At 47.5% G+C, this 16251-nt stretch overlaps 2 protein-coding genes across 4 annotated transcripts; one reads left to right on the forward strand and one right to left on the reverse strand.

Annotated features, from left to right (window-relative positions):
* Window positions 1-111: 111 nt before the first annotated feature.
* KLHL10 (kelch like family member 10) lies at window positions 112-7511 on the forward strand. The gene is made up of 5 exons (XM_078604964.1): window positions 112-479; window positions 2019-2508; window positions 3400-3993; window positions 4947-5096; window positions 5848-7511. The coding sequence occupies exons 1-5, from the start codon at window positions 334-336 to the stop codon at window positions 6181-6183; spliced, it is 1716 nt and encodes a 571-aa protein (XP_078461090.1). The 5' UTR covers window positions 112-333; the 3' UTR covers window positions 6184-7511.
* C23H6orf62 (chromosome 23 C6orf62 homolog) lies at window positions 6970-15015 on the reverse strand. 3 transcript variants are annotated; one of them, XM_078604962.1, is made up of 5 exons: window positions 13508-15015; window positions 12689-12826; window positions 10982-11104; window positions 10331-10465; window positions 6970-9415 (listed from the first exon to the last, which is right to left on the reverse strand). In XM_078604962.1, the coding sequence occupies exons 1-5, from the start codon at window positions 13634-13636 to the stop codon at window positions 9287-9289; spliced, it is 654 nt and encodes a 217-aa protein (XP_078461088.1). In that variant the 5' UTR covers window positions 13637-15015; the 3' UTR covers window positions 6970-9286. The 3 variants fall into 3 exon arrangements, with proteins under 3 accessions (XP_078461088.1, XP_078461087.1, XP_078461089.1); XM_078604961.1 differs by having other exon boundaries at window positions 12650-12826; XM_078604963.1 differs by lacking the exon at window positions 13508-15015 and adding an exon at window positions 13419-13486 and having other exon boundaries at window positions 12650-12826.
* Window positions 15016-16251: the final 1236 nt, after the last annotated feature.

The following is a 16251-nucleotide window of genomic DNA, read 5'->3' on the forward strand; positions in this document are numbered from 1 at the left end:
AGTATGGACAGAACTGTGTTCTCTTGTCTCCAGATATAAATAAAATTATGTTTCAGGTCTTCTCGTCACATCACATCAGCGAAGTTACGCATCCCCCCCCCCACGTCGAGACCACGTGGTCTCCACACTGTTACGCGCATCTTCCCCTCGCGACGTCATTGATGACGCGCCACTCGGAAGGCAAGGAGGGGCACGCGGTGGCAAGCCCGGCACGTCTTCGTCTAAACACTCTCTCGAGTTGCCGAGTCGAAGGAGCGTTTGGTTATTATTGACAATTATTATCGTAAATTGATCAATCGCGTTAGTTGCGCGGCTCCACTAGAAGCGACGACGATGGAGCGAAAGATGAGCTCGTTGGCGTGCTCCGTGTTCAACGAGCTGCGCCTGGAGGGGAAGCTCTGCGACGCGGTGATCCACATCAAGGATCGCGAGTTCACCGTGCACAAGAACATCCTGTGCAGCTGCAGCAACTACTTCAGGTGACGGCGGGTGGAGTTCATCGCCAGGGGGATTGAGGGTCGCGCGATCTCTCACGGGAGTGCGACGCTCAAGCTGATAGAGAGCGGGCGGTCAAAATTCCTGCAGCTGCGCCTAAGCGTTCGAATCACACCCCCGCCCCGCCCGCCTTACAACAAAAACAAGCAAAAAGTCACACAAAACTTAGGCTGATTTGGTCTCGTGGTAAAAAAAAAAAACATTCAATCCCCATCATCGGTTCACCAAGTAAAATCTCCTGGGGTGATAGCGACGCTCAGCTGTTAGAGAGCAGGCGGCATCGCGAGGAGAACGCAGGTTGGAATCCAGACTCGGTGCATTTATTTGTGAATGCTTTGCCCCGACTGTAACAAAAAAAACACTTGGCAGTATAAATTGTCGATAGTGAGTCTCCAAAAACGTAGGCTGTCTTTGATTCCCGCTAAAAACGTACACAAATATCGAATCCCCATTATTAGTTAACCGAGTAAATCTGGTGAGTGCGACGCTAAAGCCGACAGAGAGCGAGCGGCAGTATGGTATGACTGTACAGCAGAGGTGTGGACTCGAGTCATGTGACTTGGACTCGAGTCAGACTCGAGTCATGAATTTGATGACTTGCGACTCGACTTGGACTTGCATAACAATGACTTTGTCCCACCTATGAGATGTGGACTCGAGTCATGTGACTTGGACTCGAGTCAGACTCGAGTCATGAATTTGATGACTTGCGACTCGACTTGGACTTGCATAACAATGACTTTGTCCCACCTCTGCTGTACAGTACTGCGAATCGCATTTCTTTGTCGGAGGTTCAGATGTTTTGCCCCGACTGTAAAACACTTGGCTCTCCTGAACAAGAGTTGAGTCAAGCTCTTCTGGGCAAACGAGCGTGATGATGATGTTAATAATAAGTCCGATCCTGGGCAATTTTACGGTTGTTGGAATCCGTGCAGCCTTGCTCTTGCCACGTGTGGAGTTAATACCCGCACTGACAAACGCAAAAACACCACCGCGTGAGACGTCAATCACTCCCGCCCAGGACGCGATATAGGATAGGAGAGATATCCGTTCATAGGATAGGGGAGAGACGAGGGAGAGAGATGTCTTCATAACATAAATAGGAGAGAGATGGATTCAGGAGATGAATATGCGAGAGATGCATTCATAACATCAATAGGAGGGAGATTGATTCAGGAGATGAATATGCGAGAGATGCATTCATAAGATCAATAGGAAATAGATGCATTCATAAGATCAATAGGAGGGAGATGGATTCAGGAGATGAATATGCGAGAGATGCATGAGATGCATTCATAAGATCAATAGGAGGGAGATTGATTCAGGAGATGAATATGCGAGAGATGCATTCATAAGATCAATAGGAAATAGATGCATTCATAAGATCCAAAGGAGAGAGTCGCACTCAGAAGGTCAATAAACTAAACAGGAGAGAGATGCATTCATACGATCAATCGGACAGAGATGCATAGGAGAGCGTTGCCGTCGCGTTGCTGATGTCGCGATACTGCTCCTTCCCTCAGGGCGCTGTTCACGGGCAGCTGGAGCGATGCAGGGAGGCGCGAGTTCATGATCCCGGGCGTGGAACCCGAGGCGATGGAACTCATCATTGAGTACGCGTACACGCGCACCCTGCCCGTCACGTGCGCCAACGTGGAGCGGCTGCTGGTGGCCGCGGACCAGTTCAACGTGATGGGCATCGTGCGCCTGTGTTGCGCCTTCCTGCGGGAGCACATCAGCTTCGACAGCTGCGTCGAGGTCTACAGGTTCTCCGGCTTCTACGCTCTGCACGATCTCCAGCAGAGCGCATTCGCCTTCATGCTGCAAAACTTCGAGGCGCTGGCGGGTTCCAGGGAGCAATTTTGCGAGCTGACGGCGGATGAGCTGGAGCTGGTGCTGAGCCAGGATGAGCTGACTGTGCGGAGCGAGCACACCGCGTACGACGCGATCCTCACGTGGCTCTCGAGGGACGTGGAGGCGCGCACGCGGGACGTGCCGCGACTTCTCGCCAAGGTGCCAACCACGCGGGAGACACACGGGCACGCTCGCAGAGACGCACGGGCACGCGTGCAGAGACAGAGACACGTAGATGCAGATACGAACAGAGACACGGGCAGATGTGCAGAGACACAGAGGTGCACACAGAGAGGCAGTTGCAGATACAGAGACACGGGCAGTTGTGCAGAGACATCGAGACTCTCGCAGAGACGCAAGCACAGAGATGCACACAGAAACAGATGTCCAAAGATATCGATAGGTGCAAAAGACAAACTGCACATATATAGACACAGAGACTTACAGATGCACGGACTCTCACACACTAAGAATCACAAAAACACAGATATATTCACACAAAGACATACAGACACGCATACTCAGATGCATACAAGATAAAGACAGACACACACAGATACATACAGACTCACAGACTCGGACATACAGATACATATTCATACAAACACACATACAGAACAATCAATAGGTTTTGACACACAGTGTCTCATCAGCAAAGCAAGCCTGGCCGCTCATGAGAAAGTTTTTGTCGAAACTGGTCTAGAGTTTTCTTACACTGAATCTATGCTGATCAAATTATGCAATGCCAGAAGGCCGTGGGTCAGCTTTGTGTAATAAATACTTTACATTTTTCATGTGGAGAGGCGGATATGCAAAGTAAAGATATTGTCTGCTTATCTATTTTAAAATATTTATGTATCTCAAATTTTAATGATGTAATCTTATGTTTACATGTGAAGTGCTCTGTGACCATTTTATTGTGAAGGGCGTTATATTGAATAAAGTTTGATTGACTGAAGATCATCCATCCATTTAGTCATTCATTCGTGTTTCCTTCCCCTTATAAATTGATCTCACGCGTGTGCCGCACATCCCTTTCTGCCCCCGCAGCTGCGCTTGTCCCTCATGAGACTCGACGTCTTCCTCGGCCACCTGGACCAATTCGAGCGGATCAGGGATCACATCGACTGCCGGGAGACGATCTGTGGTGCCGTGCAGGCCCTGCTGGCGGCGGACGGGCCCGCGCTCCGGCGCCCGCGCCTGCCCTCCTCCGTGCTTTTCGCTGTGGGGGGCTGGAGCGCCAGCAGCCCCACCAATGCCGTGGAGGCGTTCGACGCGCGCTCCGACTCCTGGCGCAACGTGACCCCCGAGCACGAGTTTAGCCCCCGCGCCTACCACGGCACCGCCTTCCTGCGCCCCCACGTGTACGTGGTGGGGGGCTTCGACAGCGCGGACTACTTCAATGGCGTGCTGCGCCTCGAGCCGGCGAGCGGAGTGTGGAGACAGGTGGCCCCCATGCACGAGCGCCGCTGCTACGTGAGCGTGGCCGTGCTGGGGGGGGCGCTCTACGCCATGGGCGGCTTCGACGGCTACGCGCGCCTCAGCAGCGCCGAGCGCTACGAGCCCGAGAGCAACCAGTGGAGCGTGATCGCCGCCATGAACGCGATGCGCAGCGACGCAAGCGCCACGGCCCTGGGTGGCAGGGTGAGGAACGGCAGCCCCCTATTCTCACCCTCCACTCCCATCCTACACTCTCACCCTCCACACTCACATACTCCTCTCACACGTTCTACTCTCAGTTCCGCTTTCACCCACCACTCTCACACTCCACCCTCACACTCCATTCTCACACTCCATACTCGCAGTCAACTCTCACACTCCACTCTTACACTCCACTCCTATCCTACACTCTCACCCTCCACACTCACATACTCCTCTCACACGTTCTACTCTCAGTTCCGCTCTCACCCTCCACTCTCACCCACCACTCTCACGCTCCGCTCTCACGCTCCGCTGTCACCCTCCTCTCTCACACTCAACCCTCACACTACACTCTCACACTCTACTCTCACACGTCACTCTCACACTCCTCTGTCACCTTCATACACTCCACTTTCCCAGTCAACTCTCACACTCCACTCTCACTTTCCACTCTCAACCTTTACCCCGACCTTCCACTCATGCTTCACTCTTAACACTCCACTCTCACCCCCTACGCACAACCCCCACTCTCACACTCCAACAGAGTGGAACAACGTGGATGTCAAGAATAAACACCTCATTGAGACCCAAAAATCACACCTCCTGGCTTTGACTTCCCCCCCCCCGATGTAACCATTAACTGCATCAGAACACCAACAAGCCGATGCACACATCTCCTTCATGACTGGAAAATTAAAGATGCAAGCCAGTGTTGCGATTGTGGCCACGCAACACAAAGTATGGACCATTAGTGAACTACTTTAGTCTACTATCCATCAACAGAGGAGGAATAGCAAAACCACACAAAACCTTCTCTTGAAAGCCCGCTCATCGTGGCTTGCAGACCTCGACATTGACATTTAGCTTCTGAACACATTGCTGGATTCATGAGCAAGAATACTAGAATCTGGAGTTGTTGGTAACACCGGTGCGTACATGTGTGTGCGTGAATACAGGTTTACATCTGTGGGGGATTCAATGGCAACGAATGCCTTTTCACGGCTGAGCACTACTGCCCCGAGACCAACGCATGGACCCTCTTCTCCCCCATGAATGTGCGGCGCAGCGGCATCGGAGTGATCGCCTGCGGAGACCGCGTGTGCGCTGTGAGTAGACCGGACCGCAAGATGCCACGGGACGCTTTTGAGGATGGCAGGGTGGAGGCAGTGCCTGGGTTTCGATTCCCGACTCGGGCACATTTTGTGCGTGGAGTTTGTACGTCCTACCCCTGCTCTGCATGGGTTTCCTCCGGGTAATCCGGGTTCCTTCCATAGCTTAGATAAAAACTCCTTGAAATATAATTGGTTATGGCCTCACATCCCAATGTTGAAAAATGACTCAATTGAGATTACAACGCAACTTCGCCCCCCACCCCCGCGTGCCCATGAAAACTTGGCAGGACCCTCCTGAAACAGTCTTATAACACAGCGAGGCTTTCCTTGGTAAAACAAGCATAATAAGAACAGTCTGTTAGGGCTACAGGGTAATCTTTGTGCGTGCGTGTTTTTGTACATACATGTCTCTTTGTGCAAATGTCTGTTTGCATGTGTGTATATATGACGATTATCTGAACCAGTCCTGGTTACTCCCCTATATCTACTCAGCCTCAAATAAGTACTTGGTGCGTTGTGTAAACATCACTACTGGGGAGACAAAGGTGGGCTGGGAGTAACCACCCACCCTCTCATGGTGTCGTGCCGTCTTTCATAGGTGCTCGCTAAAAGCACTTGCCCAAAAAGTCTGGTCAGGCGACACAAGTGATCTTTGTATCCGTACATCACATATCTATTATGGAGAATCTATGTATTTATCACTCACTTGCTGTGTGGCTGTGTGCCTGTGCGTGGGGGGGACCAGGTGGGTGGATTCGACGGCACAAACCGCTTGCGCAGCGCCGAGGAGTACACCCCGGCCACCGACTCGTGGAGCCCGCTGCCGGAGATGAACCAACCACGCAGCAACTTTGGCATCGAGGTCGTGGACGGCGTCGTCTACGCCGTGGGCGGCTTCAACGGCTTCACCACCACCTTCAACTCGGAGTGCTACGATCGTGACGAGGACCGCTGGTTCGACGTCAGCGACATGAGCATTTACCGCAGCGCGCTCAGCTGCTGCGTGGTGCAGGGGCTGCCCAACGTGCGCGACTTTGTGGCCCCCCGCGACGAGGCGGCCCCCCACAACGTCGCCTCTTAGACGTCACCCCGGACTAAACACGAAGCAGCTGCACAATACAAAAGCAACATTTATGACGAGGGGAATTGACGTTTTTATAAATACACTCTCGTATTTACTACTCTCGAGTGTCAGTGGTCCAATTTGTCTGTTGCTTCACTGTCGGCTGGTGTTTGTGCTTTGCAATTGCGTCAGACTCACAGGATAACATAGCCATTATGTCATAACATATCTCGGTAACATATCCGAATTAGGGCAGCAGGGTGGCAGTGGTGGGAGTAATAATGCCTCAGCAAGAATCGCCAGGGTCTGATTCCCTTCTGGGATGCATTCTTGGACTTTGAATGTTCCCCACCACTGTTCTACAGTTGTCTCATGAAGAGCCTTTTGCCATGCAAATCAAGCGCATCCGAATAAGCATAGACAATCTAATCGCACCTCCGAATTGCACGGTTGGCTAAGTACGGTGCAAAAGAAGTTCAACATACATACTGTACATACAACACAAACACATTGATAAACACAACAGCAGGTGCGACGTTCCTACATTCAGAATAAACTATTGGCATTAAAATGTATTACAGCAGTAAACTACAGAGGAAATTAGACATCACTGTTTAATTCATTATCGTTTTCTCAATTAGGTTCTGAATACTTGACCAGTATAAACTACCTTGCTAATTCGACACTGCGTGGCCCTATGGCGATGCAAAGCTAACAATCTAATTACCATCAGATGATGCACGTACAATAGTAACTTTTTTTTATAATGATCTTAAGCAAATTAGTGATACAAGGGATGCAATGGAATGGTAAGGTGTAATTTTTCCTGCAAGGGATAATCTTATCACCTTTATTTTTCTCAAGAGCCTTTTGCCATACAAATGCAAGCAAATCAAACGCATTTCAGCAAGCACACACATTGCACGCGCAACAGAACAAATCTGAATTTTAAGATTGGAACATTGTAATGGCAACAATTTAAATTATAAAATGACAACATATGAATAAATGCACAACAGCTGTTACAATCGTAGCAACATAATATCAAGTGTAAATTATTTTACATGTCTTACCATTGATTTGAATGTTGCCGAGATTTTAACAATGGTGTTTGTATACCAGTGTTAGCATGACCATGGTGAGGCATTTCAACTGGCAATACTGGATCTTTCACATTTCGAGCTCTCAAGCGTTTTAACAAAAAAGTATGTTCATTATCCCAACGCAAGTACCACAGAGGGGCCTTTGCTGGATTATGCGGTGGTTAAATGGACTGTGACATGACGATGCAGTGCCCATAACCATAGTGCAAACGTTACACAGAAATTGGGATCCCTACTTAAAACTATGCTCTTTAAAGCAGGTGTATCATGTATGTTAAGCCTCAAGCTTGCCTCTGTATGCGTTATAGTTTTGAATCCCCGCTCTGCATACAGGCTTTAGCATTCTGACAAGCCCAGTCGTGAGAGCTGTACCGAGAAAAAAAATCCCAAACTTAAAAAGCAATATCAAACTAAAACACAAGAAAATTCAACTTAAAAATCTAATCGGCCCAAAGAATCAAACCCCGTGCCACAAGTATGCTTAAAAGCACAAATAAAATTTCAACCACACCGCAGGTAAATTAAATTCTACATTAAGACGTTAATATTTTGGTGTTCACTAGCAGATGCACAGCGTGACAACTGTTTTACAGATTTAGATGAACAAATCGAGATGGAAATTAATATCACTCCCGAGGAGTTCAAATCAGTTGAGACCCAGGCCACCGAGGTTCCTGGAGACGACAGCACGCTATGTGGGGCCCACTCATTCCACATCCACAGGCCTGTCGTGGGGCCCTCGTGTCTGAAGTCTGGGGCTATCTTTTGCGGCCTAGGGCAAATTTTCTTTCCCCCTCCACGAGGCCCTGAAAAGACCTCGGAAGTCAACCAACACCATGAAATGCTTCTGCATGACATATGCACTTTGTGGCAACAGTTTTCCATTCTCTAGTCCGCCTCAATATTTCATCCTCTGCAGCAAGTTGCGCTCAACACGCTTAAAAACAAAATCAAGTGCAGCAATGCAACGTGCACAAGATGCATGTACTGTAGCAACATGGATTCGTATTTTAGTTGTCATCTGCGTTTCCGAGCTGCTTAACCTGAAGCTAACAAAATTCAGTCCGGCACAGGTCAGACTCCCATTTCATAACATTTGGTGGAACTCCACAATACACACCTACCAAAATACCCACAACCACTACAATAGAACCTCAGTATTTCACAACACATTTCTATTTGTATTTGTTCAATTATAGGTAATGGAAAGTGTGGAATTTATTACCTGCTTACGAAAAATGCACACATCAAGCTGTTGTTACATGCATCAATTTGAGGCTTTCATTTAAAATGCTTATAAAACTAAATGGTTAAACTCCGTTTGAACCGAGGCTCTACTGTAGTAGCGGTTTTTGGATATCTTTCACGCGTTGCATAAATCCCAGTTCCATGTGCAAGCAGATGAGATGTGGCGTCCAGTTTGATTGCATTTCAATGTTAAATCTTTTAGTGCAGACTGGTGTTCAATAAATTACACCAGCATTTCACTTTAATGTTGGGACCTGCAATCTGGGTCCCTAAAGTTAGTTGGAATGGAGCAGAGGGCAAAGTATTGCCCTTAGGTTGGGTCAAAACAATATCTGTGCTGCCCAATGTACTTTTGAAAGTCTGCACATGGAAACATGGCTTTACTGGCCTAAAACACTCAACCATCGTATTTAATAAGGGAGGAGTGAAACTCAGTGTGCACACAAAAACGTGGAAACAAAGGGACGCACTGGGAAGGCAGGGTTGATCAGTACGAGGCGGCGAGGGAAAAGTCTTAACACTCCAGACTGACCGCACTGCACAAGTCAGAATGCTGTCACGTTGGCTATGGGAAGGCCCTTACAGCAGCTTCCAATGTTTGACATTTGGAGCAAATCAAATTAAAAAGTTGTGCTGCTCCGATCTCAACTGGCTCAACACGCACACACGCATACAACGTGAACCCATCGCGTACATAACTCTGCGCCACGCTCCAGAACTCTCCCACAATTAGAGCAATCGATAGGTTTAAGTGTGAGTGCGGAGAGGCTTTAATCAGGGAGGTAGGGCTTGAGGTGGTCATCCACACTGCCCACTCCCCAGTGGGTGAGCTGGTCTTGCGGCAAGTACAGGCAGATGCTGCACAGCTTGAACACGGACGTAGTCATGCCCTTCTGACTCTGGAATTGACGCACACGAAACCACGGTACAGGAAGTCAAGAGTTGCAGAGGGTGCTTGGGCAATCCCTGACGCTCTTGCATTTTCAGCTTACTCAATGTTCGAAGACTATTCCCGATGTCATCGGACTTGCTGAAGATTAAATGTGTTGCAATGTAACATACACAGTCCAGATAAACTTGTACTCATGAAAATATCCAGCCAGATAAATGTTCTTTAGGCATCAGTGTGCGATATCCTTGGACACACTTGGAGGTGCCAGAGATTTTCACTGGGTAAAAATAATCCGTCTGCTCAGCACCCCATGGTCAGTTAGCTAATTTTAGTCTCTGCACACAGACAGAGAGGCGTCATATTTAGTGCTAATGTGAGATAGGGTATTCAATGTGTAGCGACAGCTAAAGTTCCACACATACTGTATATTAATACATTGTGGACTGCCTTCAGTGTCCTTTAATTGTTACAAAGATTTATTCCACGTAATTTATGTTCAGAATATAGAGGTGGCTGTTTATTGAACTGGTTTAAACAAATTATTTGGTCAGGATGGCCAATGGCTCAGTGATCAGAGCACTGAGATAGCAGTGCTGATTAAACCCAGTTATCAAATGCAGTCCCCGTTGACGTTTTCAGCCAGGTCATCAGTGGCTTCATCAACAAAATTAAACTCAATTGGGAAATACCAGTTTGACTGCTATATGCCAAACATATCTCTGTGGAGGGCACGAGAGTACATGCGAAAGGTCACTTTAAGGGCCCTCTGATGCAGGACCGTGATCTCCTTCTGCGTGCCATTCTCAAACACTGACAATTCCAAATTGATATTCCGTCTCATGACCTGATGTGATAGCACAATTTGAATAAAACCGCCATTAGCGCAAAATCATAAACAAATTAAATAATAGTTCCCACTCACTGGGAGTCCGTGCCGGCGCACGAACAAGAACATAGACTCCGTGTCATTGTTGACAACGAGACCCGCCTTGTCCTTTTGGCCAAGCAACCGCAACAGCTGCTGTTCGTAGTCCTGGTAGTCAAACTCAAACTCGGCCTGCACATCAAGTACAGAATTAAGCATTCTTAGCAGGAGCATAACACACACAAAATACAAAGGATAATTTCTGTATTCTGTGGATTATAAGATCAGGAAAGTAAGACAAACTGTAACTTGTGCCCGGTGCCAATAAAGCAATAGAAATCTGGTCACTAACACACTTTGTTTGCTTTAGAGTACATTGCCCAAAATACAACTTCAAATCTTAATACAGTAATAATACCTTTGGAAGCAACAGCATTCTGAATGTCATGACTCAAATATCTGAAATAACCAAAATATTACACTTTTTTTAAATGTTGGATTAGTTGACCAACCTTTTGAAGCAACATTTCAAGGCCCCTCAAACGAAAAGACTGATTGTCACCCTCACCTCGACATGAAGTATTTTATCAGTATCTAGTAGACATGACAAAGCCACCAATGATTACTGTTAGCAAATGTAACCCCATATTACTAATTGCAGAAATCTCTATCTTGCTTGAGATTAGATGTGTGGTATGATGGACTCACTTGAATAAGCTTATATGGATCGTCTGAGCCCTTCCAGCGAGAAAAGAGGAGGCAAACCACCTTCTCTATGTCCTTGCGTGGCCATAGAAAGAAATCCATATCCTGCACATTGCCGATCACATCCTGCAAATGGAACATAATAACAATGCCAAAATCACTCCAGTTAGGTCAGACACTTGACCGCTTTGTTAGTGCGGATTGGTGAAAATGGCAGAAGACCAATATAGATAATATAGATAATGCTTATTTACACATGTCATGAGATATTTATAAAGTTTTTTTATTCCTTTTTAAGCAATATTCATTGTTTATCTTGTTTTCATTACATTCTGGCATTTTTTGTGAAAATAATTGTTTTTGCTCTTGTTAGGACATTCCCACGCTGCAATGTCCCGGAACTGCCACCACCGCTGATGGTCTTGGGCTGTGGTTTTCCTTGTAAAAACAGTTGTTAAGCTCAATGGGCCTTACCGGCTGAAATAAAGTCTGAGTCTGGATAACCCTCGCTGCTCGTGTTAGCCCTGGCCAGCAAGATAACTCAGATCACCGGGTTCATTGGACGGTACACCAACCACTGCACCACTGTTCCACCTTTTAAAATTCAGAATGGCCATTGAAACACAGAAAAGGTTACTGACAAAAACTATGGTTATAGAATACAGTAGATGGAAAGTGATGAAAAATGGCAGCAAAAATAAGCAACACAATTACTAAAGTTGCTTTTGACTACATCAGTTTATGCAAGACTACAAGAGGGCTATTGTAGTTTTGCAGTGTGTACCAGATAGTTTCTGATTTGAGATGAACCATCATGTTTAGGAGCATAAAACTTTAGTTCAGATTTGCAGAATAAGAGGTTAGGTAGGAACTATGTACATCAGCAGTTCTCCTGCTGTGTTTGTTTCACCTCATGACGGTTGCTTGTGTTGCGATCGAAACGTCGTTGTGATCTATTCATTTTCTATCTACGTGACTTTACCGAAAGAACCAAAGAGTATGTAATGAAGCCAAGTACAAAACAGATGTACAAATAAACGCAGGTACATGTATATTCGTACAGAGAAACGTTTGAGAAAGGGCGAGGTACACTTCCCATAATGAAAGCCGAATAGTACTTATACATACCTTGTGGTGAGGCCATACATTAACATGCACCTTTGTATTATTTGGATATCTAAACAATTTAGGGCCCACCTTTACAAGTGACTGATAAAATCAGAATCAGTTTTGCTCGTCCAAAAAAGAACCACTCTAGTATCCGATTAGTGCGGCTAAGATGGTTGCAGTAAAGGATAAATATCACTTGCGCAACCGAACAATGTGCTTATCAGAAGAAAACCATGGATCATCTCCTGAGATGCCCTGCAGCTCCACAATGCGCTCCTAAAGATGTGGCAATGCCAACACCAGAAGCAGTGGCCTGTGCAGAATTTTGAGAAAAACTCTATAGATTGGACAGGACATGAAGAAGACTTACGGGCCATTTAGAACTGTTGGACCTCATGAGGCTTCTTGTCCCTATGAAAGTCACGGGCCACATTCCACCTGCGGATCCTTAATCTTCCTACCGTTTTTGATAAACACCGAGGTGAATTTACACATTACATAGAAATATTAAACAAGCTGTTGCACACACAGCTGTACATCAAGGTGACACTTTGGACGTACACGTCGCAGTGACTGATAGCGCGGTGCGTGTAGCTGCACCACATCCTTGCTCAGCAGCTCTAGGGAGCTCTGCAGCGAGTAGTCGGCCTGTCGCACACCCTTCAAGATCAGCTCCTCATAGTTGTTGGTCATCACCGGCATCACTTCGCCGGCCTCAAACAGCGCCGGCCTCTTCCTCTGTAGAGCACAACAGAAAAAGATGCACAGGAAATGTTTAATTGGGCATGCATGGTTAAGAATGCCAGTATAAAATTGGGTTTTACTTTGAGGAGTCCTTAATAACTAATGTTTTAATGTACTGTATTCGCCATAGCGGATCTACATCCAAAATAATGAACAAATACCCATTGGCAAAACCGAAGTTCAGCCTTGGAGTAAAAAGCGCCATTTGCTTTATACGAAGCAGTAAAGAAGTCATGTTTTGCTTCCAAGATAAGACTAGCTGTTGCCTTTGACCGATACTACGTCTTTATAAGTAACCAGTTTTGTAAAGTACAACGTTGCCTATCATACTCGCTTGAATTGGGAAATCTATAGAAAAGTACGGTTTACATTTAGTCCAAATAGATCACTGGTCAAGTGGAAACTGCTTTAAAAAATGACATGCTTTACCGTACTGTAGAAATCATGAGATAAAAAAATACATCACTGTATGCGAAAAGGTGAGATTTGTGACCGCTGATATAAAATTACAATTTACACCATGCTACCAATAAAACTGCAGAGGTCGTGGGCAGTTAATCGCTCTGGGCGTATACGTGTCACATACGCCGCGTTGTTCTTGCACGTTCCAGTATTCACAAAGCATTCCTCTTTCCCACAAGGCTGGGGGCACCCTGCGGGCAGGTGAATTCGCACCTTATCTCTGAATACGAAGGCGATGTACATCTTGAAGTCAAATTGGTCGGCGAGGGATTCCCTCTTGCGCCTCAACTGTGACCGCAAGCGACCGAGAGCGTGGTGGCGGCGGGACTGTGGGTCACCCATTGCTGCCCACCCCCGTCGAAGTTGCCCTCTGTCTTATAATTCTTCACTCCGTTTTTTTTATTTTGCGTTCCCTCCCTCAGCGCCCTTCCTCTCGTCTGTGGCCCTGTCCTGTCATATGGCGAAGGGGCCCTCGATTCTTATTTTGCTCTTCCGTTTTCGATGGAGAAAATAAAATTCGCCCTCTTTTTGATGGTCAACCCCTCTCACTCACTAACGCCCCCAACTCCTCCGTACCCCCCCCCCCACTATGTATTTGTGTTTGTGAATTCACCAAACAGAGCAGGCGCAAGGAAAGTGTGTGCAGAGGGTGACTTTTTAAAAGTTGGGGAGCACTGCACTTTGCTTGATTAAACCTCTCCAGCAAAGAATCGCATAGCAGAAGCAGTGCGACCCAGATGTTTGGCAGCGCCAATACATGTCACCTGCATCTCACCCCCTACCCCCCACGATATAATGTGTGTGTGGGCCAACCGCCCAGGGTTAAGGCCACATGCGAATGACAACAGCACAGTCGTTACATGTACCACGTACAGGACCGACCCAAAAAAAAAATCGGTGGAATGAACCACACGACGACGGACCGACCTGACAATCAAACAAAAAAAAACCCAACCCGCCCCCCTAAATGAAACGCCAATTCGCACAAAATACAAAGCCCAAAAACCCAACAACAAAAATGAGCACGCAGCACGGATGGTTATGTATAGATGAGTGAGGGGTTGACACTTTATCCATTGGCACCGGTCGAAATCTGAGGGGGAGATGGGCCACATGGGCCGAGGCCCTGCCCACGGCAACCCATGCTGCTCAACAACAAATGCCCTTCCCGTACTAGACCCGTCGTCGCTTCCTGTTTACTCCACTCGATCGCTTTGCGCCACCCTCAACGACACGAGACGGCTCCACAAGCCCCGCTGCCTAAGTTCACCCTCGCCCGCACATCACATAGTTATGGGTTGACGGTGATTATGGGTGGGGGGGGGAAGAGGAGGGAGTAGGGGGAGAGGCCGGGGGAGCCGGCTAAACCCCGCTGGCGAGAGGCTCCATTCCACCGGCTGTCTCGCTAGGCAAGCACGAGGCTTCGGTTACCGCCGTAAAGCGCGCGCTAGGCCCGACTATCTGCCCCCCCCGCCCGCTAATGCTTGACGCGACGTTGCGATTCTTATTTTTTATGTTTTGAGTTTAAATTAGCGGTTTCTTCGCGGGGCGAAGGATCCTCCGGCGAGCGTGTCATAAGCCGCGACGGCATGCCGGCTGCCTGGCTCTGTGCTTGTCGTAGCAGAGGGAGCCGTGTTCGTCCATGGCTGATGAGCTCGCTGGGCGCGCCGCGTCCTCTCGCTTCCTCCTCCTCGCTCCACGCTCCTCCTCCTCCAGACTCCTCCTCTTCCGCCTCTTCCTCCCCCCCCCCAGACGACTCAAAGCTCCACCTCCTCCTCCAGACTCCTTCAGACTCCTCCTCTTCCGCCTCTTCCTCCTCCCCCCGACGACTCAAAGCTCCACCTCCTCAATTCTCCACCTCTTCTTAAATCCATCTCCTCAATTCTCCACCATCCTCTATAATCCACCTCCTCCATGCTCCACCTCTTCAAAGCTCCACCTCCTCAAAGCTTCACCTCCTCCATGCTCCATCGCCTCTGCAATCCACCTCTTCAATCCACTACCTCAGTGATTCTTGACCTTTACTGCAGCCTGCACTGCTTTGATTCTCAGAAAGGGCATCTCCCACCCCAGGGGGTGCGTGCACCCCAGGTTAAGAACCACTCCTCTACCTCCTACATGCTCCACCTCCTCTTTCTTTTAAACCCCCGCCCACTTCTCGAGGCCCAGCCTCCTGCCGTCTTCAGAATCAGAATATCGATTTATACTGGAGGAATCCGATGAGCTATAAAGCTCTTTTTTCAAAGATGTCCAGTAGGGGCGGGTCAGGATCCGCCTCCCTCGTTCCTTTTCCAGACTCCACCAAGCTCTCCAGACAAATCAAACCATGCATCCTTCATATATCTGTCTACACACACACAAAAAACCTCCAAAAGTATTTCTTTCACAAGCCATATGCCATACGGCCTTCTGGCAGTGCATCATTTTCTTCACCAGGTGGTAGTGTAGCCCATGAGCAGCAGATGGCAGTCTATTAACAGCAGAAGGGGCAGTGCAGCAGCAAAGGGCAGTGCAAAATCCAGACCAACGTGGTGAATTTTGGATTTTAAAAAACCTCCATTTATAAACATGCGTTTAGATTATTTACATTATTTTTCTGTTATACATTTCCACATGATAAGCCACTTTGTTTAGCTATCACGTGTGGCCAGGTCGCTTCTGAAAAAGAAGCGAATAGCTCCGTGGGCGTTACCTGGTAAGATGAAAAATAGTTTAGTTTAATTTGAATGTTTTTTTTAAAGTTTGTTTACCTTTCCTATACTTCGCACTCTTACCGTGTTTTTGTATTGTTTGTTGATGTAACGTTCTGACCTACCCCAACTGGACATCTGTGAAAAACAACTTCATAGCTCATTGGATTCCTCCAGTATAAATATTCTGATTCTGGGTTGACAAAACGGGCCGTTCGTTCTGTACGCCTCGTTTGCAAAGTGCGGTCCTTTCTCGCCGCCTTAAAA

The sequence above is a fragment of the Lampetra planeri genome, chromosome 23 (assembly GCF_965212315.1).
Source record: "Lampetra planeri chromosome 23, kcLamPlan1.2.h2, whole genome shotgun sequence".
NCBI lineage: Eukaryota > Metazoa > Chordata > Hyperoartia > Petromyzontiformes > Petromyzontidae > Lampetra > Lampetra planeri.